Source organism: Colletes gigas, unplaced genomic scaffold, assembly GCF_013123115.1.
Source record: "Colletes gigas isolate AHSC1104 unplaced genomic scaffold, ASM1312311v1 Colletes_gigas_Sc00015, whole genome shotgun sequence".
In the NCBI taxonomy this organism is placed as follows: domain Eukaryota; kingdom Metazoa; phylum Arthropoda; class Insecta; order Hymenoptera; family Colletidae; genus Colletes; species Colletes gigas.
The window spans coordinates 3,464,972-3,491,601 of NW_025106644.1; the positions used below are offsets into that span (position 1 = coordinate 3,464,972).

Here is a 26,630-nt window from a genome sequence, read left to right on the forward strand (position 1 = left end):
TTCAAATGATCATATTAAGTTTACTTTAAAAATATATTTATACTCAAGTATTATTTAAGAAAAAGTTTAATCAAGAATGGCCATAAGTTTCCCTTCAAATAAATAAAATATGAAAGAAAAAGAAAATTTTACTTAAATTTTGCTTAAACGTCTCGGTTTGATTTAGGGAGGGGATATCCAAACAATACACTTCTCCATTTTTATCCACCTTTATTTAATCGTAGCACATACTATTTCAAAGAGTCATAAGTACGATAAGTGTAGATAAAAAAGTACAAATATTTACAAAATACTGTAAAAAAGAAATGGATTACAAAACGTCTAGGGATATGAAAACGTCGTTATTTTTCATTTAAAAAATGGATCTTGCGTTCGCTGCTCGCTTACACTTTTTTTTTTCTCCCACCGTGTATGACTAGACACATTAGGCATAATAATAGGTCGCTTCGTTAAAAATCACCGGTGCAGCGTTTCTTTTCTCTTTCTCTCACTCTCTCTCTCTCTCCCTTTCTCTCTCTGTCGGTGTTTGGCCGCGTCGACCCCCTCGTCTTGCCATCCGATTACGCGAAGCGGGCGGTTAAAGAGCGAGCACGAGCGCCATCTTACGCGGGAAACTCGAGTCCAAACTTCTCCAGCCGACCGCCATGATGGAACACGCGTTTCCTCGTGGCAAGCCGGCGGGTCGACGGTCGCAGCCCATGGAAAATGACGATCAGCGAATGATATGAGCGCGGTTGGACTCGTCGAGACTCGAAATCGATTACGGCCTTAACGTTTACGAAGTACGAGCAAAAGTTGCTGGAAAAATGTATGCTCCTCACATACTTTACATTACAAGAATATCTTCTTGGGCGTATATACTGCGAACATTTAGGAAGCATCTGAAAGAATCCAGACCCAGCCGGCTTACAAAAGCCCTCCAGCCAATCGTCGATCCTCCATCAACGTTACAAAATTGCACGGATAAGTTTCCATCTACGATTTAACCTCTAATTTGTCGGTAATGGAACAAGAGTCGTTTGCTTTTTAACAATTCGAAATTTGGATCGACGAGGAGGTTCGAGGGGTCTTTAGCGATCAATATTAATTGTAGCATCGATCCCTCCGCCTTCGGTGCGACGAGGTTGCATTAAATTAGGGGAATGGTCGTATTCGCTATGATTATGAACCTTTAACGTTACAGAGATTACTCATTGACAGTGTTTACCTTAGTGTCTCGTACATCTAGATGCGTATATGATACATTATATATTTTATGTGCGCGATACGTATGCAGAGGCGAGCTCAGCATGTTTCAAATATCCATCGATCTTTAACGATAGTAATCGTTAGCAATAAATCCCTCGATAATTCGTATAAATAAGTCTTGTATAAGTTCATATGTCACCGTTAAAAAAACAATTCGTGTAAACGTTTCTTTTCAAATGTATACAAAGGGGAATAAACCCGTTAAATAAAGAATTACTATTAATATATCTGTTCCACTATCCTGTACTCAGATTTCTTATGCAAAGAGCAATATGCAAAGAGCAAGAAGGGCCTAACTGCATGGCTAACAAGAAATATCACTTGTCGAGTTTGATGAAACTTTCCTCACATTTAAAGTTGAATAAATACTCCATTTTTGTCCAAGATTGAAGCTACAAAAATTATAATTGTGGCATTACCTCCCATGCTCGCCGCCAGAGGGGTCAGTCGAGCGCTTGTGAGAACGCAATCCCTCTGGTGGCGAGCATGGGAGGCGCATAATAATGCAATACAAAGCAAACCTTTGAGAAATTACAGCAGACAAATAACTAACAATTTCGTAATTAATATTCCTCGTATAGAGCGATTTTTCATTACAAAAATTCGCCAATACAAAAACAAGGACTCCATTATTAAATATTACAATTTAATAAAAAATAAAGGTGTCCATAGAATCTGACAAATAAATACATAAAATATTATATTTTCAACTTTTAAAGAGTGTTTTCACCTCCTAAACAAAATGGACGACAACTGAAAAGTCCCTGTGGAGTATTTTAAACGACCTGCCTGACAAGTTTCATCAAGATGAATTCGACACTTGGTGACGTTTCTCAAAAACTCCTCAGACTCCGTTGCTTCGACTTTGATCGCGAGGAATAAATTCCCCCTGGTTGCTTAAGAGGTAATCAAAATAAAAATGAAACTACTTTGTTGTACGCATCTCCTGGGAATCCCCCTAAATGAGACTTTCGAAAAGCGAAACTATTTAGCCCGTGGTGCTCGTGGAAAGAAACGAGAAACAACGAGAACGATCGTGATCCCTCGTAAGTGCAATGAAAAATGAAACCTCGCGATTGTACTTAACGAACAAACTTACAGTTATATACCCTCGGTATGTACAAGGCCGTTTGCTTAATCCTCTTCGAATCGTTTTCTTCTCCCTCTGTTACGTACACCGGGTGACCCAAATGCATCGAGACCCTTCACACAGGATCAAATATTTCCTAATCTCTTAAGTTCATAAACTGAAGTTATTAAGTCACTGGAAAGTTATTGAGATTTAAGAAACTGAGATTTGACTGTGCAAATAAAGATTAAAATAATCATCTGGTATCATGAAGAGTACCGATTAGATGGTTCACCCTGTTAGTACGTGCATATACAGAGGCTCCCGGATAACTGTCGTCTGACTTAGGTCCAGGGACGCTCTGTATATTATATACATATTCATATATAAGTGTACGCTATAAATAATCCTTAAGCATTAGACCTTAACGGAATACAACGAGTGTAGACGTGAATTAGGCGGATATAAAAATCGTCGTTCAACGTTGATATGGTCGTGATACTTTCTTAATGCATTCACACTGTAGCCTTGCGATCTCGGCCGGTGTAACCGGCGATAGCGTAATTAACTTACGAGTATTCGATGTGCGGTGATCGGTATACCTATGTCGTTACACTGATACTGATTACTAAATATTGCGTTAGTCGTATAATATTGTAGCGTTGTACGGGACCGTACGGTATACTTATTTAACCCGACGTTAGCAGTCATTGGAGCGGATCCTTCTGTTACAAATAAATTATATAATCCTTAACGGCCTAATGGACGCGACGGAATACCGCGACACGAGCGAACCGGGTCCCCTCCCACGCTCGGTACCCGGTTAACTGTTACCCCTGCTTCGGTATCCCCCGATTTAGAGCCTCGTGGCGTCGTCTAGCAGCCTAGAGGCAACTGTCGACGACAATTTCACCTATTTTCGCGACGATCTCGTCGAAGGTCGGTCTCTCCCTCGGATCGTTGGCCCAGCATTGATTCTGCAGCTCCTGCAACGCGGGAGGCGCGGCTTTGTGCGGTTTCCACGCGAGCGTGCGCGACTTGAGCGCCACCAGCACCGACTCGTCGTTCATCTTGTTGAACGGTAGCTCCCCCTGGTGGAACATCTCCCAGACGAGGCAGGCGAACGAGTAGACGTCGCTCTTGGTCGAGTACTCGTCCTCGTATACCACTTCGTAGGGCAGCCATCTCAGGGGGATCACCTGGTTCCGGTGTTTGGTGTACTCCTGCTGGTAGGGCTCTTTGGTCATGCACGGCATAGAGATCTTGATCGTCAGGTTGCTGGCGATCAGGCAGTTCCTGGCGGCTATGTCCTCGTGCACCAGGCGGTTGTCGGCGATGTGCTTGAGTCCCTTCGCCGCTTGGTTGGACAATGAAAGGATCTGAGCGACGGAGAGCTGAGGGGCTCGCGCTGGCTTCGATTCGTGGGTGGGGCTGGGATTGTTGTCCTTCCGCGAGGCGATCAGGAACTGCTTCAGGTCGCCCCAGTCGGTGTACTCGAGAATCATGTGGTCCATCTCTTCCTCGCGGCTCAGACCGATCAGCTTCACGACGTTCTCGTGGTTCAGCTTGCGCAGCAGGTCCAGGTGGCGCCTGAACTCCTGCAGGGCCGCCTCGCCGGTGTTCAGCAGGCTCTTCACCATCACCAGGGACTCCTTGTCACCATCCGCTTGATATTTAGCCGCATAGATCTCACCAAACTCTCCTCGACCCAGAGGCTTCAGATCTTTCAGGTTCCCGCGAGATACCACTAGCTTGTCGTAGTAAGACTTGGACTTTATAGACTGGTTGCTGCTGAGACTAGTGTCTGCTCCGTCGCTCTTGTTGTGGGAGTCACGGTTCTCCTTCTTCTTGCCTGTGGAGTTCATCTTGCTGTTTGCTGTGGTCTCCTTTAACTCTGTTTGTTCCTCCTGGACCTCACCGTTCTCCAGTTTCTCTACAGAAAAGATTGGGGAGTTAGTTTTATGATGATACATGATTAGGATGAATTTGGATTACCATCTGCCTGTTCTTGAAGGTATTGCTGCTTCCTGCGACGACGCCTGTAGCGACAGTAGAGCATGAGACCGACAACTAGGACCATGTAGGCTGCTGCAGCGCTGAGAGTGATCATGACAGTCTTGGTCATCATGGATCCATCGTCCCCTTCCTCGAGGTCCATGTCGAACCTGTAGGTGTCTCCAGCTGGAAATGTAGTTCGACTCGTTACTCCAGGTGATTGAGAAGAGTTTGAAGATGAAAGAGGGTGGAGGATAGTTACGTTTGACGTTGAGTTGGACCTCTTCGCGTTTGAGACCTCCACTGTTGCCCGCCATGCAACCGTACTTGCCCTCGTCGCTCAAGTACACTTCAGTTATGTACAGGCTCCCGTTGCTCAGCACCTCGAACCTGGAATTGTTCAGGTTGCTCATGCGGAGGTCCTTGTCCCACTGGATGGTCGGCTTGGGGTCGCCTTCAGCGGCACAGTGCAGCATCACTGGGTAGCCCTCTATGGCCTCCGTGGGATTCTGAGGCTGGACGGTGAACTTTGGTGCAACTGTGGATGAATGATGATACTGTTAATTGTTGGAATGATGTTTGGAGGACTGGATTAGGTCTAGACAGTGAACTTGTGGATGAAGAACATTGTTAAATGATGGAATAGATGTTTGGAGGTTAGAGGATGATGAGGTTAGGTCTGGACAGTGAACTGTGGCGCCACCTCCCGTACTCGCCGCTAGAGGGCCACGCTCTTGACTCTCTCGCAAACGATCTAACGACCCCTCAGTTGCTATATATACACTCCTTGACTCTATATCCTAAAACGCCTCACAGATGGATCTACCTACATAATTTCTTGCAACCTAGCAAAGTAGCGCCACAGTTTGATGGACGAAGGGTATTGTTAAATGTTGGAATTATGTCTAGAGGATAGAGTTTGGGTGAGGTGTAGGTTTACTTACTGATTACGTCGATGTTGATGGTGTGGTTGATCGATCCCTGGGTGTTGCTGGCTATACAGGTGTAGCGACCCTTGTCCCCCTCGAGCACTCCATTGAAGTGAAGGGTCCCATTGATATCTTGCACGTGCTTTGGGAATTCCTCCCCGACGCCCTCCTTGATCCACTTCACCATGGGATTGGTGGCGCCCTGAGACTTGCAGGGCACTTTGGACGTCGAGCCAAGCTCCAGCCGCTTGTCCACCGGCTCCGGGGAGAACTTGAGCTTCTCCTCGACGGCCAGGTTGGCCGGCTCCGAGAGCACAGAGGGGAAGCCCTTGGTAAATACCTCGCACACGTAGGCGCCCTTGTCCGACAGGTCGGAGCTCCTCAAGTACAGGGTCACGTTGCCGTGGTGATCGGATACATTGTGTCTGCTGGGTCCACCGGTCTCTTTCAGAGGCTCCCCGTCCTTCAGCCAACGTACCTGGGTCACCGGTGGATCCATGCCGGAGTACGAGCATGTCATCGTCACGGAGTCGCCTTTCATCACGCTCTGGCTCTCCGGCGAGCTTATCAGTGTTGGCGGAGCTGAAATCACACACGGAGATCGATAGTTAATTAGGGGAATTGAGGGAGAGCTTGACCACCCCACAAGGACGCCTAGCCTCCGCTACTTTGAATGGACCCCTTTTTATATTCGTCAGGAGTTAAATTTGGACATGATTAATTTTAGGAACCGTTTCAAAAATTCGATACATTGAATCGCTACATAGTATACATATGTTCTCCAACGCATGCGCGGGCGTATATATATTATACATAAAAAAATTATTGATTTTAAATACCCGGTGTAGCCGTCTGTCTGATAAATGGCTACAGCAAATAGTCTGTTATTAACAATGCAAGCACCATGAGGTATTAAAACATTGTAAATTTATTTATGTTTTTACCCATTTGTGAATAATGTTCTGCAAAATTTAATTGTTAATGATATTGCTTTGACTTTGTTTGAACCATAAGTCGATGGAACTCACTGGAAATAAGCACTTGGGCGGATATATCGGTCTCTCCAGCCATATTCTCAGCTACACAGGTATAATTGCCATCGTCCTCGCCCATGCGAGCCTTGGCGACGATAAGGGTATTATCCTGCACGCGCACCGGCCCGGAATCACTTATAATGTGTCCCTTGGGATCTTTCCAGTAAACCTTGGGTGCTGGCAGCCCGGAGGGTTCCAAGCAGCTGACCTGGAGCTCCTGGTCTTCCCCGACCACCGCCACTTGGTTCGGCAATAGGGGCTCGAACGACGCCGCAGAGAGGTTCATTAAGTCTGGAAACATACAATTCGCCGTTTGTCATGGAGCTACTTCGGGGAAAATGCGTTTCAGGAACCTGGGGACTCGCCTTTCAAGCGAAACTTGATACTCAAATTAAGGAACAAGTGGCTAAGTTTCTGATCCTTATGGAATCTCTAAATGAGAAATTAACAAGGTCCATTCTTTTTATTACAAAAATGCAATAGGCAAAGATGAGTAAAAGATGTTTGAATTTGAAACAGTTTTTTATGGAATTTTGCACACCCAAAGGGGGGCCATTAGACACATCACTAGTGGTCACTAATGGCAAAGACCATTGGGCACTCCACAATAAAATAATGGCCATTAATGGCACAGACCATTAGATAATCCAAAATGTCAAATTGTACCATGCAAAGCTTCCACAATTCCTAATTCTAGATTAATTTAATTGAGCCAATTGACCACTGCCCACTGCCCACTGACCATTGGCCAGTGACCATTGACCACTGACCATAGACCATAGGCCCTAAACCCTAGACCCTAGACCCTAGACCCTAGACCATAGACCATAGACCATTGGCCATTGACCATTGACCATTGACTACTGACCACTGCCCACTGACCACTGACCACTAACCATAGACCATAGACCATAGACCATTGGCTGACGACCACTGACCACTGACCATTGACCACTCTGTGGACGAAATTGAATGTACTCACATGCAATTTGAAGCTCGACGGTGTAAGCAACGAAGGTGTCCCCTCTCTCAGCGCGACAGGAGTAGAATCCTTGGTCGTTGTGGTCGACGGAGCGTATGACCAGAGTGCCATTCTCGTGTACGGTGCTCTCGTCGTCCGTTTCCAGGGGGCCCAGGTCCTTGAAGTACCACTGGACAGAGACTGCGTCCTCGAAAACGCAATCGAGGACCGCCGGTTCGCCGCGCTTCACGATCAGATTCCTCGGTACGATGCTCCTCGTCGCCGTGTCGTTCTCCGACACGATTAGAGGGTAGCTTTCCATTTTCGGCGACGATCCGGCCTTGTTCTTCGCCAAACAGCTGTACATCCCGCTGTCCTCGAGAACGGCTCTGTGGACGTGCAGGTTCTTCTTCTTGATCTCGAGTCTCTCCGTCCTCGCCACTGGCTTGCGGTTTCTAAAACGATTTTATCGACGTTAGGCGAGTCCCTCCCCCTCGATTTCAGTCGCGTGGATCACTGGGGGGGGGGTTAGGTCTGGGTTAGTCAATCATTTTTTAACCACATCTATTGCAGGATTTATGTTATTCAATTTTTTATGGATACTTTAATCTGTCAAGTGGCTATGAAGGGGTGCAAAATCACCCTCTATTGGATTTTAAAATTCTAGTCCACTTTTGTTCAATTTTATTATTTTTCCTGTTGCTTGCATGTAGTGGAAGGGTAATTTTAAAAAGGGGTGGTTTTTCGAAACTTCCACCATTTTTTTTTCGTAACATCTATTGCAAAATTTGTATCGTTCAATTTTTATTGCAAATTTTAATTTGTCAGATGGCTTTGAAGGGGTGAGAACTTATTTTTTATTGAGTTTTAAAATTTCACCCTAGGAGGGTGAGGGTTAAGAAAATCGTAATCCACGCGAGTTAGAGTCCACTTTCGTTTAACAACCCCTAGGAGCCCTCATTCCAGTGCACAGTAATGAATAAATATACTCGATGCTCGATCTCAGAGCGATGCACCCTTCCAGAAACTCTGCTCGAAGTGAACTCGTCGATTATGGTTGCTCGTTTCATACCTGAACGATCTCTACAGTGGAGGGGGTACTATGGAGATCCTACTAAGTATAGCAATTAGACTCGGAGCATTTCAACAAAGCAAAAACAATCAAATCATGTGAACCAAAATTCGTAAAAATAAAAAATAAAATTTTTCAATGGATTTTGAAAAGTGAGGGGATGAAAGCATTTCAATTAAGTAAAAAATAAAATTTATTGATGAATTTTATGAAGGAGGGGGTTGAACTCGAGCATTTCAACTAAATAAAAATTATCAAACCAGTAAATCTAAAATTCATAAAAATAAAAAATAAAATTTTGCAACAAATTTTATAAATTAAGGGGTTGAATTTATTGATGGATTTTATAAAGCAAAGGGGTTGTACTCGACCATTTCAACTAAACAAAAGCACTCAAACTAGTGAATTTAAAATTCGTATTAATAAAAATAAAATTTTATAATGGATTTAATAAAGGAAGGTGTTGAACGTGACAATTTCACCCAAACAAAAATACTGAAGCAAATCTAAAATAAAAAATACAATTTTGCAAAAAATTTTATAAATTAAGGGGTTGAACTTGACCAATTGACCCTTCACAAAAACGCTCACCTAAATCCAAAAATAAACAAAACAAAACTGATTTTATAAGGGATGTCTAGGTCTAAACGCGTCTACGGGGGGTGGAAGGGTGAAAACCAGCGACATGCTCGGAGGGGGGTTGGAGGGCCCAGGGAAAATGTCGCTGGATAATTCAAGGGTAGTTACGTAAACGACGGGTGTCAGTTACGCGACGCGAGGTCGAAGTTAGTTCTGAGTTAGGTTTCAGTGGTGGGGGGCGCGTAACCACCCTACAATTCGCAGATTTCCTCGAAATTATCGGGCCCCCGGGGTTATTCCGTGAGGGTAAATAGCAGGAAGTTATGTTATGCGACGAACTTGAACCACTCGTATTTCATGTCTCCGGAGCCATCGACGTGACATCGAAGTTTAACCTCGTCTCCCACGCGTATCGCGCTGAGCAGCTTCGACTGTTCCAGCTGCACGCTCGACTCGCTGATCCCTGAAACAGAAATTCGCACGGATCGATCAGCCCACCGCGGTTCTTCGCGAATAATTCAGCGGCCTCCCCTCCGCCATCGCTTACTCCGCCGCGTACAAATTTTATTCGATATCGGTTGGGAATACTTTCAGAGGAAGGTCGGGGGAGGGGAATTTCACGGATAAAATTCCATAAAATTCCAGAGCTCGCTTTATTTCACGTCTGGATTCAAGGTTTTGTTTCAACAGTCGCCAAAAAACATTGTTGCCAGGAATTATGTTTTTGAGGGGGGTGGTAATGATACTCGGCGGGTAGTTTATGCACGTTGGGTCAACAGATGTTTGCTCTGGGCTCTAATAACGAGTACATGTGTTATTCCGATCCCATAACAGGAGCCACAATGGCGCGGATCTACGCCACACTGGTCCCAGGATAGATGGACCACGAAATGACAGTGACGGATCGCCTTGGTAACCGTGGATAGAATATTAAAGTCCCCAGAAAATAGCAGGCTGGAGAACAAAAAGGAAAAAAAATGGCGGGGGGGTCAAATGGATCGAAAATAAAATTGCAAACAGCATCAAGAAGGAACAAGTGAGATTTTACGTAATAAAAATGAACATACACCAATTTACATTTAATATTTTTAAAATATACGAACAGATAAAGGATGTAGCACAAAAAAAACTCCCAGAAATATAAAAAATAAAGTTATAAATAGCATCGAACAACAAACAAAGATGATTTCACATAACAAAAATGAATTTCAAAAAGTTTGAATTTTTCAGTTTTCCCATGCCAGAAACGACCCCCCAACCATAATTAATAAACCTTCAAGCCTTATTTTGCCCCAGGAACGTCGAAGTACAATGAAGCAACTTGAAAGCGACCAGCGGCGAAAGCGACCAGCGGCGAGATCCGAACCGTAAACAGTCCGTTTCGCGGATCAGCGGGGATCATTTTCGAGAGCAAGGTCGTTCTTCCTGACAAAAACCTAGTCCGCGTAAAGGGCGCCGGGAATCAAGAGCCCTTTCTTCGAAAAAAGGGGGGGGGGGGTCGGGCCCATGAATCCTTAAAACGCGGGCGAAGTTATTTGCCGACGTCTCTCGACAAAGTCTGGGTAAATTAAGAAAAAAGGAAGAATCCCCCCTCGCCCCCCCTGAGCGTTTGTTCCGCGCAAACCGGTGGGGGGGACATCGCCGAAAGACGGTCGTCGTCGTCGGGAGCTCTTTTCTTCCTTTTATTTTCCTCCCGCGAGAGGGATTGTCGTCCTGGACGCGTCCTGTCGCGAAAGCGGAGCAAAAGGGAACGAAGAGGAGAAACAACGAGGGAAAGAAGAGGGGCTGGAGGATGGGCTTTGGGCCGCGATGTTTTATTTGATTCGATTAAATCCGTGGGTTTCGAAGGCTCCGAAGGTCCTCCGGTGGGTTACACTCGCTTCCAGGCCGCCGCTTGATCCTTTCGGGGCAAAAAGGAACCGGAGGAATCGAGCTGACATTCCCAGGGAGCCCCCCCCCCACTTCGTCTTAGTCTTCCGCGACCTGGAATTGCTTTCCCTCCCATTGTCCTGCTGCTCTTTCCACGCCCCCCCCCCTCCCCCAAAAGGAATCTCGACTTTCCTTCGATGACAGGATTTGAGGAGACTCTGGCTCTCGTATTCTCGGCCACGACCTCGTTTCCACTGATTCCATATTCCGTACGCGTCGCCACGACGACCTTCTCGCGGTCTAAATAAAACGCAGAGGCGGGATTGGCGACCCGGAAGCCCCGGACAACCTGTCGACGCAGAGGCCAACGACGGAGTTGATCCTGTGGCAGGAAACATGAGATATCGGGGGGGGAGGCTGACTTGCCAGGGACAGTTTACGCGGAGGCAGTCAGCACGATACGGCTTCGTTCGTTAATTTGACTCGTCACCCTTCGTTACGGGGCCCATCGATCGTTGGGCTGACTTAGGAAACGGAAATGCAATCTCCAGTTTCCGGCGATAGCCGTGAGAGATTGCCCACGACCCGAGTAGTGTCGTTGAAATCACGACTTTTTGTTTTTTGGAAGCACCGAAACACGATTTTTCAAGTTGTTTCAGCCTTGAAACGGGGTGGGTCCTATGGGTCATATTTATTGGGTTTATATTTGGTTTATGTGTATGTAAGTATACTCAGGATGTGAGATTTTATATTTCATTTTTTTTTTTAATTTATTTTACCCTTGAAAAGGGGGTGACTTCTTTTTATTTCAAAAATGCTATAGGCAAAGATGAGTTAAAGATATTTCAGTTTGGAACAGTGTTTTATTGAATTTTACACCCAAAGAGGGACCATTAGTCAGTCTCCAATCAAAATGGTAATTTGGACCATGCAAAGCTCACATAATTCCCAATTTTAGATTAATTTAATTTAGCCAATTGACCACTGACCACTGATGACTGATCACTAACCACTAACCACTAACCCAGACCTAACCACTAACCACTAACCACTAACCCATACCTAACCACTAACCACTAACCCAGACCTAACCACTAACCACTACCCCAGACCTAACCACTAACCACTAACCCAGACCTAACCACTAACCACTAACCACTAACCACTAACCACTAACCCAGACCTATTTAATAACAATTACAAGCAAATAAATTTAAAAAGAATATTTATACCTCATTTGACCATCTCAAATATTAAATTTATTTTCTACTATAAAAAAAACAAATAAATTTTATTTAAAATGATATCTGCCTGATTTGATCCCAGATTTCATATGAAAGAATACCACACATTCCTAACTAATTAATTTAACACATAATTCGATGAACCAAAAACAATCGAATATCGCCAGCGCATTGCCCACGAACAAGCAGCACAAAAATTCAAGAAATTCATCCCGGTAATCTCTTAGTAAGATTACACACGCCTCGAATAACTTAATGTACTCGAGGCTCGAAGTAAAAAAAAAAAAATTGAGACGGTTCAAGCGCATAAAATTCCTCCCGATTTTTATACACGCGCAACATTAACGCCCCCCCTGGAGCCGTCGACTCCATTTCATTACGCAGCTCCATCGATCGAATTCCCCCATTACAAAATTATCCTCCTGGCGAAGGAGGTCCTCCGGAGGAGCGTCGTAAAACCTTAATTTTTACCAGCGAAGAGCGTTTGATTTCCCGTGGAATCGTCCCGAAATTCCGAAAAAAGCGACGAAAGGTGGGGGGGAACGTGGAATTCGCTTTACATGGATGCCTGGTTACCCGTGAAATGGAGACGACTAGTCACCCCGACCGACGTCGTTCCCCAGGTGGCATTATTAACAGCCGACTGAGCACCGGCACAGCCTGTCCAATCCCTTTACTTTTATCCGCGATGATGCTTCCGCCGTCGACGGCTTTTTTATCGCGTCGAAGCCGAGACGGGCGTCGAGAGGCCCCGGAGCTTTTCTACAGTTTCTCGGGGACACGACGACGCCGCGACGCCCACCGCGCGAGACTTCCCTTACGGGCTGATTACTTTGCGAATTAATCTTTCCCGTTAATGCCCGACGGTTTTCACCGTCCGCTTTCTTTTTTGCCCGCGACACGTGATTCTCGCCGGGACGGACCGAATCCCGGTGAAAAACCTAAAACGGAATACTGCAACAACGTTTTCCTAACATGCGATTAAAATTTTTAATGTTAACTATGGAGATTTTATTAGTTTCACGACTTATGGGGGCTCAGGGTGGCGACAGTTCCACTGACTCGCCGATAGAGGGCTACAGTCGACCACCTCTCGCGCAAGAGCTCGAGCGACCTTCGATTCCTATATATGCACTCCTCAAATGACCATTGAGTGGCCATTGGGTGACCATTGAGTGACCATTGAGTGGCCATTGATCGACCATTGAGTCTCCTAAAGCAATTTTAAATTGTCATTTTCGCCCCCTAATCCCCATCCCAAATCGCAACGTTCAAATTAACGATAATAATATCCCCCCAAGCACGAATCTACCAAAGTCTGGGAATAATAATGATCACACAATCGATCGACAGTGAGAGAGAGACAGAAAGCGAGAGAAAAGAAGAAATAAAGGAAAAAAGTTTAAACGTCCTTTGATGTATCTCGATTGCTTCGCACCTATACCGGTGTTCGCGTCGATATTAATTACTAGCAATTAGCGGCGCAGCTACCCGCTATTATGCCCGTAGCCCGGGCGAGCGGAGCGTTTCCCGGCGGCGCGTTAACGTCACAAATTACTCCTTTCAATACCCGGGCATCGAACAACGCCACTGGAACAACGTTCCCGCGGACAAAGCTGTGTCACGCGTCGAGGGAGGAAAAGGAAACAGCTGGCTCGAAAACACACGGGTCCGGGATACCAGTCCAACCAACACCCCCCTTCTCTCACGTTTTGCTCATACTTTCGCCCTTTTTCCCTCGCACGGGAGGGCCAGGTTGCGCGAACGGATTAAAGGGCCGCGTTAAAATGCCCGCGAGAGCTCTCTTTCTCTCTCTCTGCTTCTGCATTGAGTCCATTAAGAAGCATTAATCTCGAGGAGTTATCCTCGAGGAGATATTCGAGGGCTGCGGGACAATAAAGAGCGACAAAGCCGCGGGAAGAAAGACGGAAAAATCACCAGAAGGGTGGTAGGGCGGGGGCGGTGGGGGGAGGTGATGACCGTGAGAGAGCAATGGAAGATGCGAGAGAGGGGTGCGTAAGAAGGGCTCGTTTGTAATCGCGAAACTCACTTTGCGTCTCTGAGGTCTCCGCGAGATTTAGCTTCGGCCTCTCTTTCTCTCTGTCTGTCGGTTTACAGGGTTTCCCCCGTGTCCTCCTCCTCGACGCTCCGGCTCTCTCCACTACTCGGAAAGCCGTGTTTAAATGCACAAACGAAGCGAGAGATCAAAGGCACCGCCGGCAGCGCGCGCGCTAAGTGAGAGGACGAGGAGAAAAGACGAAGAAAAGGAGAGCGGCAGCCAGCGAGCGGAGCTCGTAGAGAGAGGCAGAGTCACGTGGAGCGAGGGAGTCGGGAATAAAGGGAGAGCAACGTTTATTATTATCATCGTGCACGCAGCCAGAGTCCGACAGCCCCACCTTCGCTTCCTCGGGCATCCACTAACCACACAGTCGAGATTAACTTTCGTGTAAACACCCGTGGAAAAACCCGTTCCGACACCGACCCTGAAAAACACGACCCTTTTTCCATCCATGGAACACTGTACGCACCGTCTGTCCATGAATTTACACGCAACAAATCTCCTAGAACGCTTGGTATCCACTGAAGAAAATTCGTAACAGTTGCATCTTATTCTGCGTGAAAAAGCACACAGAAAATGAGGAATAAGATTTTTTCGTTGGGGGCTTCCTTCCCTGGGAAATGGACCTCAAAGATGTGAGTGCAACGGTGCAGGGGACATGGCGTCCAGCGCGGGTCACGCGTGCCCCATAAATTCTCAAACTCCACTATCTCCGAAACGAAGCCTCCAATACAAAAATGTTATTCTCCACTTTCGATTCGTTTTTTCACCCCCTAAAATCTGCATACGGATTAAAATCGAAAAATCCAATTTATCCCCAGAAAATTGAATTTGTAAAAATGTAGATCGAAGAATCAGGGAGTAAGAACGTTCGAACGCGTTCTCCCCTCGCTGAACGGGTTTCTGGCGGCAGTCTAAATCCGTACAAAGGTAACGCACGAAAATAATTAAAAATTAAAGGAGGCCAGGGCTCCAAGGGGAATAAAAAGCTCGTCTGCCGACGAGCCGTCTGGCCCGCGTGTAACGCGATCCTCGTTTTTCCGAGGGGAGATCAGGAACGGATCGAGAACGCGTCGACAGATGCGTGTAATCTTCCGGGGTGGGGGAGTGACACAGGACCACCCAGATACCAGTAGTTTCAGTCAGCCCGTGGCCAGACGCGGTCAAATTAGTGGAAACGTGTTACGCGACAATTATCGAATCATTTCACGGCGTCTGTGTTCGCGGAGACATTGTTCCCGACGAGATAATTCCGGCGTTGCTCGGAGACGAGCCTCCCGGTTATCGGGAAACGACAAGAAATGCAAATTACTCGCTGAATCAAACCCAGATTGCTTTCATATCTCCGCCTAATGCGCTATTGTCAAATATAAAACTCAATCTTCCTGAGATATTTCCTACTGACTGTATCATCCTCTAATTTTTTATTGTATTCAAATTGAAACTGTTGGAATAATCGTTGAATTATACATGTTTTATTTTACATGGGGGTTAGAATAATCGATAATACAGATAACTGTAATCGACAATGTCAACCAACATCACCTAGCGTCTAATTATGTAATTAATAATGACTGTTTTAATTCCGTTAACTGTTTTAATTAACAAAGTTATCAGTAAAAATAACAGTGTTCGACTTTAATAATAATCCTCAACAACGAGAAAATTAATTGACTGTACGAAGTTGCATTACCGACCGATCTATAATCAATGACCGCCCCCAGCAGGTGGCGGTCAATTACTCTTTTTTTTTTATCTAGAGAGTGACATGTACCATTATGTTTTCACTCGTTATTTCTGAGAGAAAGGAAACGCAAATGCAATTCTACGAACGTTTCGACGCCTCGTCGGCGCGGAAAAGAGGAATTCGCGTCGCTTTCTGGGGAAAAGCAATGCCTCCCAGCGGTCCGGGGGGCCCCGACAAAACCCTCGTTTTCATCGCGAAGCGAGGAGTATCGAGGCTGAGACAATAGTTTACGAGCTCGAGGGTTCCACGGGAGCCCCGAGGCGGACGAAAAACAGCCGCGGAAACAAACGGCGGAAGTGGCTTTTCCGCGACGAAAAGAGAGGAAAAAATTCAGGCGATCGCGCCACGGGGGGCCGATATTGAACTGTACTTTGGTCGCGGGCGCAAACGATCGAAATAATGGTCAGGGAGGGGGGGGTCAAAAGGCGCCCTCTGAGCGGCTCCTTTCAAAAGCCACCGCCGTTATTAAACTTTTAATACGACCGTAAACCGAGTGGTGGCCCGTAAAAATATAAACGACCAATGAGTCACTTCTCGGACCAAGGACTCTGTCGATAACCTCAGAAAATAACCTCTATTCGATATTTAGACTCTGCACCCTTGTATCATTTTGTAGGCTAGAAAATGGGGGAAACGACTTTGACAAATTATTAAATTGCAAAGATACTGTTAAAAAAAAATATATTCGAATTGAAACTTGAGATTTTATTCTCAACAATTAATGAGGAAAATTTTAGTGACTTTTGGGGTTTCGTTTTTGGTCAACAGTCGTCTTATGTTCGATAAACTTTGGATACTTAGTGTGAGACTCGCCTCACGAGATCGAATGTACGCAATGATGTCACCCAATTCCAACGATTATCTTTTCTCGGAAAGAGCATTGTAGAAGGCACAGTCGGCCTCTTCAAAAGCAACTTTAGCAATATTGAAACATTAACCACCCGATAGTATTACATTACGATCGTTTGGACCACGTAATATTACTGGGGAATTTATGTCGCCATTTTACTAGTCTCGAATTTCCTTAATAAATACAGCACCATTTGCTCTGCAATTTTTTCCATTTATTTTCTTAACAAATTGCTTAAAGAAGCAATTTCTAAGACTTCGAATCCCCACTCTGTGTATATTACATTATAACTCGGTTTGCAGAACGCTCTGACGAGGAGGATGAGACGAGTCCTAGGTCCACAGAGGATCCAGAACTATTCTCGTGTAATTGCGAACTACTCCGGGATTGTATCGATCCGTTGGATCGCCTGGAGCTTTTCTTAGGAGGCATGGGGCCACTGTCTAACTCCGGTCGGAAATTGTGCTCTTCGGTGAAAACCGAATTAATGGAGAGTAACGGGGCTTAAGACCCTTCCGGAGTCGCGACTGAGGAAACTACGGTGGCCTTTATTTACGTTTACGCGTCTGGCATTCGTGCTACGACTCGACGTTGATTGTAGTTCTGCGAATCACGGAGCTACGGGGGCTTTGGAATACAGAGTTATTGGACTCCTCATCTTTTTCGAATCGAGATCAGGTGCTCTGCTTGATCAAAGTGCATTGTCAGGACGTTTCCCCTTAGATCTTTCCCAATAGTCTATTATTTGCTAGATACGAGACCCCCAAGATATGCTTTGAGGCATACCAATTCATGCTTTGAGCTGTAGAAGTCTACTGTCCACTGTAATTTATATTAATAATCAGGAATCATAGGTTAAACAATAATTGGAAGTCTCACTCTGTCGATAAAACAGAGTAATTGACCTCCACCTGCTGAATCAACGATTATGTTTCAAGCTTTCACGCTATACAAGTCTACTATCCACTGTAATTTATATTAATAATCAGGAATGATAGGTCAAACAATAATTGGAAGTCTCACTCTGTCGATAAAACAGAGTAATTGACCTCCACCTACTGGATCAACGATTATATTTTATAAAAATAAAACGAAGGTAATTAAAAATGGAGGAAAAAGATTTGCAGAGTTGGGTCTGTTATTCTTTAACATCGAAGCGTTTAAAAACTCTAATATCTCTATTTCGCGGGTGGAGAAGGATCAAGGAAGGCGCGGGACGATTATATCCGCGCTGTGGGGGCAATTTAGCGACTTTAATTCCCGTTAACGGTCGCGTCTCCGGGCTTTTTATCTCGCCCGGCCAGAAAGGAAGGATCCTCGAGCGGGAGTTGGGCTCGAAACGGCTGCTGGGCTCGAAAAAAATGCTACTCAAAGGGAATTCTCCGTCGTTTCCTCGCGGGGGTTTACGTACATACATTGTAAACGCGACGCCCGGTGAAAATGAGCCCTTTAAACTTGAAAAGGACTCGAAAGAACGCCCAAAGAGCACGCGACGACTAGCCCTCATCTCAACAACGAGTTAGAAACTCAATCTTGAACGTTTAGATCATTTTTTAGGGCATAGTAGATCCATGTTTAGCTTATTAAAATTGTAAATGATGAAATTAAATAAAGGAAATATCGATTGGCACCTTTAAAGAAGCCTCAAAGGATGAAGAGTTGTTTTGAGGAGGGATATTGATCAACTAAATTGTATTTAATAATTTTAGAAACTGAATTTCATCGTTTAGATAATTTTCTAGGGTATAGTAAGTCCATATTTAGCTTCTAGAAATTGTAAATTGCAGAATGGAATAAAGGGAATATCAATTGAGCCCCTAAAAGAAGCCCCCAAGGATGGAGAGTTGTGTTGCGGAGGCATATTGATCTACTAAATTGCATTTAATAATTTTATAAACTGAATTTCAACGTTTAGATAATTTTCTAGGGTATAGTAAGTCTATATTTAGCTTCTAGAAATTGTAAATTGCAGAATGGAATAAAGGAAATATCAATTGAGCCCCTAAAAGAAGCCTCCAAGGATGAAGAGTTGTGTTGCGGAGGCCCATTAATCAACTAAATTGTATTTAATATTTTAGAAACTGAATTTCAATGTTTAGATAATTTTCTAGGGTATAGTAACTCTATATTTAGCTTCTAGAAATTGTAAATTGCAGAATGGAATAAAGGAAATATCAATTTAACCTCTAAAAGAAGCACCCAAAGATGGAGAGTTGGGTTAAGGAGGCATATTGATGAACTAAATTATATTTAATAGTTTTAGAAGCTGAATCCTAACATTTAGATAATTTTCTACCATATAGTAACACTATCCATCTTCTAAAAGTTATAAATGGTGAAATTAAATAAAAGATACACCAATTGATGCCTAAAAGAAGCCGTCATGAAGCCATGTTGAAGAAATTGATCAACTAAATTGTATTCAATAATTTTACCTACTGAATCCTAACGTTTAGATAATTTTCTACCATATAGTAACACTATCTCCATCTTCTAGAACTCATAAATGGTGAAATTAAATAAAAGAAATACCAATTGACGACTAAAAGTAGTCCTCAAAAAGCCATATTGAAGAAATTGATCAACTAAATTGTATTCAATAATAGTACCTACTCGATCCTAACATTTACATAATTTTCTACCATACACTAACACTATACCCATCCTCTACAAGCTACAAATGTCATAATACAATAATAGAAATACCATCAAAACTCATCCTGAAGAAATTGATCACCTAAGTACTACTTTATAATTTCTCAACATGAAAGCACCCTTACCAAAAATCAAATAAAATCCAAAAACGAAGAAGAACAAGCTGCAGTGGGGTTTCTGTTACAAATTTACTGTATCGGTAAGCTCTGAACACTCGAAAAGCCTTCGAAGTCGGTCCCGCGAGCCCGGGGGATCGAGCCTGCATCCACTCGAATTAAAATTTTCCACGGATCCGCGTAAACGAGAAGGAAAGGGGCGAGGGTGGAGGGGGGTGGAGGTTCGAAACAACGAAACGCGGCGAGCCGTGACGAGACGGGTCCCTGAAAAGCACCGGCGGGGGATATAAAACGAAAATAATTTTCCGCGGTGAATTGAAACGATTCCCGCGAAAGAGGCATCTCGACGGCCCGGGGAGCTAAAAGCGTCCCGTTTCAAATCTAATATCCCTCGAGAAGACAAAGCACACTCCCCCTGGAGATCGTTTACGTACATTGTAAACCGAAAAGGACATGAAAGAATGCCGCCAAAGGGGTGACGGACGGCGGGAGCGCGAGAGGGGGGAAGGAAAAGCATCGTCGAGGCGGGGTTGGGAACGCAAACGGGTCCCGTCGACGTTTTCCTCGCCTCTCCCCCCGAGCGATCCCGCCTTTCCAACGGGGCCGCTGTTTATCCTAGACGGGCAAACAAACCGCGGTTTTCTCTGGAAGCCCTCCGCGTCGACAGAAAGAGCGCGAGACACGCGGACAGTGTCGACGGAGAGGAACTCGCCGTCACCTGGCTACTGTTTAATTATTAGTGCATCACGCTGTCGAGAAACGCGTAACACTCCTTTCTTTCACACAAAACCACGAGATAATGGAAATTAGAAAGAGAGACGAAAGGGTGAGCGAGCTAATTCAACGACAATAGTGTCACCAGACTGTGGAGGCGTAGAAAATGCCAAATTTCCATCGTGGTTTCGACGATATTTTCTTGGAGATAGTTTGGAATAGCTCTGGACTCTCTGGGAATCCTTTGGTATTGAGGTTTTCTTTCTCGAGAAACCGTGAGATAATAGACAAAGGGTTGGACGAGCTAATTCGACAACAATAGTGTCACCAGACTGTGGAGGCGTAGGAAATGCCAAATTCCCATCGTGGTTTCGACGATATTTTCTTGGAGATAGTTTGGAATAGCTCTGGACTCTCTGGGAATCCTTTGGTATTGAGGTTTTCTTTCTCGAGAAACCGTGAGATAATAGACAAAGGGTTGGACGAGCTAATTCGACAACAATAGTGTCACCAGACTGTGGAGGCGTAGGAAATGCCAAATTCCCATCGTGGTATCGACGATATTTTCTTGGAGATAGTTTGGAATAGCTCTGGACTCTCTGGGAATCCTTTGGTATTGAGGTTTTCTTTCTCGAGAAACCGTGAGATAATAGACAAAGGGTTGGACGAGCTAATTCGACAACAATAGTGTCACCAGACTGTGGAGGCGTAGGAAATGCCAAATTCCCATCGTGGTTTCGACGATATTTTCTTGGAGATAGTTCGGGATGGCTCTGGGGTCTCTGAGAATCCTTTCGTATCGAGGTTTTCTTTCTCGAGAAACCACGAGATAATAGACGAAGGGGTGAGCGAGCTAATTCGACAACAATAGTGTCACCAGACTGTGGAGGCGTAGGAAATGCCAAATTCCCATCGTGGTTTCGACGATATTTTCTTGGAGATAGTTTGGAATAGCTCTGGGGTCTCTGAGAATCCTTTCGTATCGAGGTTTCCTTCCTTCGTCGTGTCAGGAAGATGCTGGAGAGCGCCCGCGGGTTAGCGAGGAATTACTGGCGATAAAGTATAGGAGATATTACTGTGTTCGATACACGCCTTTAGTGGCTTGTCCGGGAGCAATTGAATTTACCTGTGTTTTATTGCATCATTTTCTGTGATACAATGATGAGATCTGAGACATAAACAGTAATAACTATTGCAGGAGAGAAATAACTATTATAGTTGTTACTTTCAATAATGCTCACTAATGTAATGAGAGGGTTTGGAGATAAAATATTAGTTTTTATGTGAACTATGTAAACATGATAATATAACAACTATATTGTGAATGAATTGAGATAAAAATTGTTGAGAAAAATTGAAAACTGGAGTTATTTTCCTGTAAATGGAGAGTTTCGATGAATTCGCGTTGGGAGGGCGATGAACGTGGCTGGATGGAAACTTTTGTTTGCGTTTTTTCACGGTTGAAGAAGTCGTAAAAGCGTTTGAGCCAGTTCCACGCTGTCCAGCCCGACGAGAAAACGATTGGTTTAACCCTTGCGTTATCAAGATCCGATCCCGATAGCTTTTAATGTTCCCGCGGTGGCTCTAGTGCTTCCCCGAACTTGGCCACTTGAAAACACTTCCAAGGTTCCCCGGAGATTTACCAAAAGTTCCAGCGAAGCCCAAAAGAATTTCCCGGTCGACTGATTATCAGTTGAATTTTAACGAGTCTTTTTAAACGCGAGCGTTTCTTTGATGTCTGGGAAACACTGACAGAAAAATTGTTAAGTAATCAGGAGTGGGTATCTCAGATATTTATAAAAAGGATACTTGGAATTATAGTGATTTTTAAGTTAAATTTTATCTTCTATTAAACAATGCAAATGTGCCCAGAAATTATGGCTTTTTTCTGGCTATATTTTTAGTAAGGTATTTTTTTTCTCGAAAGTGAGCAGGAATTCGAGGGTATGTCTATTCACCGAAAATTATTGTAATTAACCCCTTTAGCTAAAAATAAATTTTTTAGAATGATTTGAAATTTTTTGTTTTCGACGAAAAATTTCAGCAGCTACACCCTGTCGATTTTTCTTAAAAATTCGTTTTTGATTTTTAGTAATTTAGTTTGACGCCCTATCGAAAAGTTGTCTAATACTTTTTTGTAGGTACCCATGAGCTCTACATCAGAAATAAATTTCATTGAAATATATTCACTATTGTAGAAGTTATGGCTGTTTGAAAATTGGACCATTTTTATGGGCTCTCCCTCATTTTACGATATCAAGGATCAACTTTTTGAAAATTTTTGGAATTTCTACGTATTCTCCATCAAAATACGCGTTGTTTGCATTTTTAAACTTGAAAATCGTCCAATGCGTTCAGAAGTTACGACGTTTTAAAGATTCGCATGAAAATTCGGGCAGACATTTCTGGTCAGAAATTAGATTTTCGGTAAGGAATTTTTTTCTCGAAAATGGTTAGGATTTCGGGGGTATGTCTATTCACCAAAAATGACTGTAACAGACCCCCACAACTAAAAATAATTTTTTTAGGACAATTTGAAATTTTTTAATTTTGTCGAGAAATTTCAGCACCTACCCCTGTCGATTTATATTAAAAGTTCGTTTTTGATTTTTAGTAATTTAGTTTGACGCCCTATCGAAAAGTCGACTAATACTTTTTCATAGGAACCCATGAGCTCTACTTCAGAAATAAATTTCATTGAAATATATTCACTATTGTAGAAGTTATGGCTGTTTGAAAATTGGACCATTTTTATGGGCTCTCCCTCGTTTTGCGATATCAAGGATCAACTTTTTGATAATTTTTGGAATTTCTACATATTCTCCATCAAAATACGCGTTGTTTGCATTTTTAAACTTGAAAATCGTCCAATGCGTTCAGAAGTTACGACGTTTTAAAGATTCGCATGAAAATTCGGGCAGACATTTCTGGTCAGAAATTAGATTTTCGGTAAGGAATTTTTTTCTCGAAAATGGTTAGGATTTCGGGGGTATGTCTATTCACCAAAAATGACTGTAACAGACCCCCACAACTAAAAATAATTTTTTTAGGACAATTTGAAATTTTTTAATTTTGTCGAGAAATTTCAGCACCTACCCCTGTCGATTTATATTAAAAGTTCGTTTTTGATTTTTAGTAATTTAGTTTGACGCCCTATCGAAAAGTCGACTAATACTTTTTCATAGGTACCCATGAGCTCTACTTCAGAAATAAATTTCATTGAAATATATTCACTATTGTAGAAGTTATGGCTGTTTGAAAATTGGACCATTTTTATGGGCTCTCCCTCGTTTTGCGATATCAAGGATCAACTTTTTGATAATTTTTGGAATTTCTACATATTCTCCATCAAAATACGCGTTGTTTGCATTTTTAAACTTGAAAATCGTCCAATGCGTTCAGAAGTTACGACGTTTTAAAGATTCGCATGAAAATTCGGGCAGACATTTCTGGTCAGAAATTAGATTTTCGGTAAGGAATTTTTTTCTCGAAAATGGTTAGGATTTCGGGGGTATGTCTATTCACCAAAAATGACTGTAACAGACCCCCACAACTAAAAATAATTTTTTTAGGACAATTTGAAATTTTTTAATTTTGTCGAGAAATTTCAGCACCTACCCCTGTCGATTTATATTAAAAGTTCGTTTTTGATTTTTAGTAATTTAGTTTGACGCCCTATCGAAAAGTCGACTAATACTTTTTCATAGGTACCCATGAGCTCTACTTCAGAAATAAATTTCATTGAAATATATTCACTATTGTAGAAGTTATGGCTGTTTGAAAATTGGACCATTTTTATGGGCTCTCCCTCATTTTGCGATGTCAAGGATCAACTTTTTGATAATTTTTGGAATTTCTACGTATTCTCCATCAAAATACGCGTTGTTTGCATTTTTAAACTTGAAAATCGTCCAATGCGTTCAGAAGTTACGACGTTTTAAAGATTTGCATGAAAATTCGGGCAGACATTTCTGGTCAGAAATTAGATTTTCGGTAAGGAATTTTTTTCTCGAAAATGGTTAGGATTTCGGGGGTATGTCTATTCACCAAAAATGACTGTAACAGACCCCCACAACTAAAAATAATTTTTTTAGGACGATTTGAAATTTTTTAATTTTGTCGAGAAATTTCAGCACCTACCCCTGTCGATTTATATTAAAAGTTCGTTTTTGATTTTTAGTAATTTAGTTTGACGCCCTATCGAAAAGTCGACTAATACATTTTCATAGGTACCCATGAGCTCTACTTCAGAAATAAATTTCATTGAAATATATTCACTATTGTAGAAGTTATGGCTGTTTGAAAATTGGACCATTTTTATGGGCTCTCCCTCGTTTTGCGATATCAAGGATCAACTTTTTGATAATTTTTGGAATTTCTACATATTCTCCACCAAAATACGCGTTGTTTGCATTTTCAAACTTGAGAATCGTCCAATGCGTTCAGAAGTTATGACGTTTTAAATATTCGCATGAAAATTCGGACGGACATTTCTGGCTAGAAATTCTATTTTCGGTAAGGAATTTTTTTCTCGAAACTGGGTAGGATTTCGGGGGTATGTCTATTCACCAAAAATGACTGTAATAGACCTCAAAAACTAAAAATAATTTTTTTAGAATGATTTGGAATTTTTTAATTTCATCGAAAAATTTGTCGACGTTTTCGAATTTTTTTCTCGAAACTAAGTAGGATTTTGGAGGTAAGTCTATTCACCAAAAATGATTATAATTAACCCCTGCGACCAAAAATAATTTTTCCAAAATAATTGGAAATTTTTTATTTTCTGCACCTACTCCCTGTCGATTTTTCTTAAAACTTTGTTTTTGATTTCTAAAAATGATTAAAATTTATACCAATGCCCAATATGACGTCTATATAATGGACCAAATGTCGGGACAATGTACCTACCTAACGACGTAAATAAATCATACTACATCCCAAATTATATCTCAAACAAAAATAATTCCTCCAAAAATATTTTTTTAAACTTCTATCCTCTGCAGCCGAACTCTGATCAATATAATATAAAGGTATATCATCGTAAAGATAGTTTTTAATTACTCTGTCCATCACGCGGGAATAGTTCCGAAACATTCATTTTTTAAAATCCATATTTTTTTAGAGTATCTCTGGAAAACGAACCACGGCAAAAAAAAACGAATCGATTTATTACTGTGATTTTTCCCCCAGCGTATATGTCGGTTTTTGATTATAAAGAGTGGTCCGCGAGACCAATGATATTGGACAGACATAGACTGACCACCATTTCATTTTTTATACAATCAACCCCCGTGCAACACGATAGTTCTACTATAATTACCAAAACCAAATAAAAATTTTATTATTCGTTAACACTGGAACTACCAAAAGTGGTCAAATTTCTAATAATTATTATAAAAAAATTACTGGAATTTAAAAAATTTAATTTTCCATAAGAGAATGAAAAAACATTCATTTCCACTGCATTATTTATTGCAATAATTAATTTCTTAGATACAAATAAATGCACCATAATTATCAATAGTTCTACTTTCAAAATGCACCTTTGTTTCTCCAGTAATCTTCGTCTACCCTGTACAGGGGTCGATCGTACCAAAAACATGGCCACCTGAGGGGGGTGAGAGGTCGAGTTTTCGTGGAATAAAGCCCCTTCCGCGGCATAACCCAAATTCGATTGGACTTTGTGCTTTCGATCGATGCCCCTCGATTCGCTCGAACGATCATCGCCCAGCGCAGACGATGAAAGCATTCCATCCCTTTAAACTGCACGCATCGGCCGGAAAGAATCGCGGCTTCCAGCGGCTGTGCCCTTTAAAGAGATCGAAGGTTGTGAATGGAATCGGTGACCTATAGACGACGAAGGGGAGAGAGAGAAAAAAAAAGTTCGAAGCTTATAAAAAAGGATCCTCGCGTACTCGAGCGCGCCGATGGCGCAAAAAAAAAAAAAGAGACCTCGACACGCCACTGCGACCAGATCAGATAAAAAACGCCGACACAGAAAAACTACCCGGGGACTCCCGAAGCTCGCGTAACCCGACTCCAATTGTAGCCATCGAACTGGCCATAAGTAGCCATAGTGAAATCTGATACTCCCGTTCCCATTCGTTTCGTCCACCATTGTGGACTTCGGTGGTCGGGATTACGTCCGAGTGTCGTGTTTCGTTAGTGTGGGTAGCATGGATTTATGCTATGGTTACTAGAGGATAGGTGTTGGAGAAATAGTTTAGGTGATCGATGGGAACTTTGATTTAAATTGATTGTAAGAGTGTAGTAATATTGCAGTTTTCTGGATTAGATACTTTTGTAAATGTATGGGGTTGTTTTAGGGTATTTGATATTTATTTTACTGGCATTGTATCATTTTTATTAATGCAAAACTATTTTACAGTATTTGAGATTTATTTTACTAGCATTGTATCATTTTTATTAATATAGGATTATTTTAGAGTATATGTAGTTTTCTAGATTAGATACTTTTGTAAATGTGAG

General features: G+C 42.8%; 1 protein-coding gene across 1 annotated transcript in view; it reads right to left on the bottom strand.

Annotated features, from left to right (window-relative positions):
- Positions 1–3,159: 3,159 nt before the first annotated feature.
- Positions 3,160–26,630, bottom strand: part of LOC122399764 (tyrosine-protein kinase-like otk) — an 82,129-nt gene continuing 58,658 nt past the window's right edge. The window contains exons 3-9 of the mRNA XM_043400701.1: positions 9,227–9,350; positions 7,258–7,691; positions 6,270–6,566; positions 5,257–5,823; positions 4,575–4,850; positions 4,313–4,498; positions 3,160–4,250 (exon numbers count right to left, since the gene is read on the bottom strand). Coding sequence (XP_043256636.1) covers positions 3,202–4,250; positions 4,313–4,498; positions 4,575–4,850; positions 5,257–5,823; positions 6,270–6,566; positions 7,258–7,691; positions 9,227–9,350 — 2,933 coding nt within the window. The 3' untranslated portion in view covers positions 3,160–3,201. The remainder of the gene's footprint in view (positions 4,251–4,312; positions 4,499–4,574; positions 4,851–5,256; positions 5,824–6,269; positions 6,567–7,257; positions 7,692–9,226; positions 9,351–26,630) is intronic.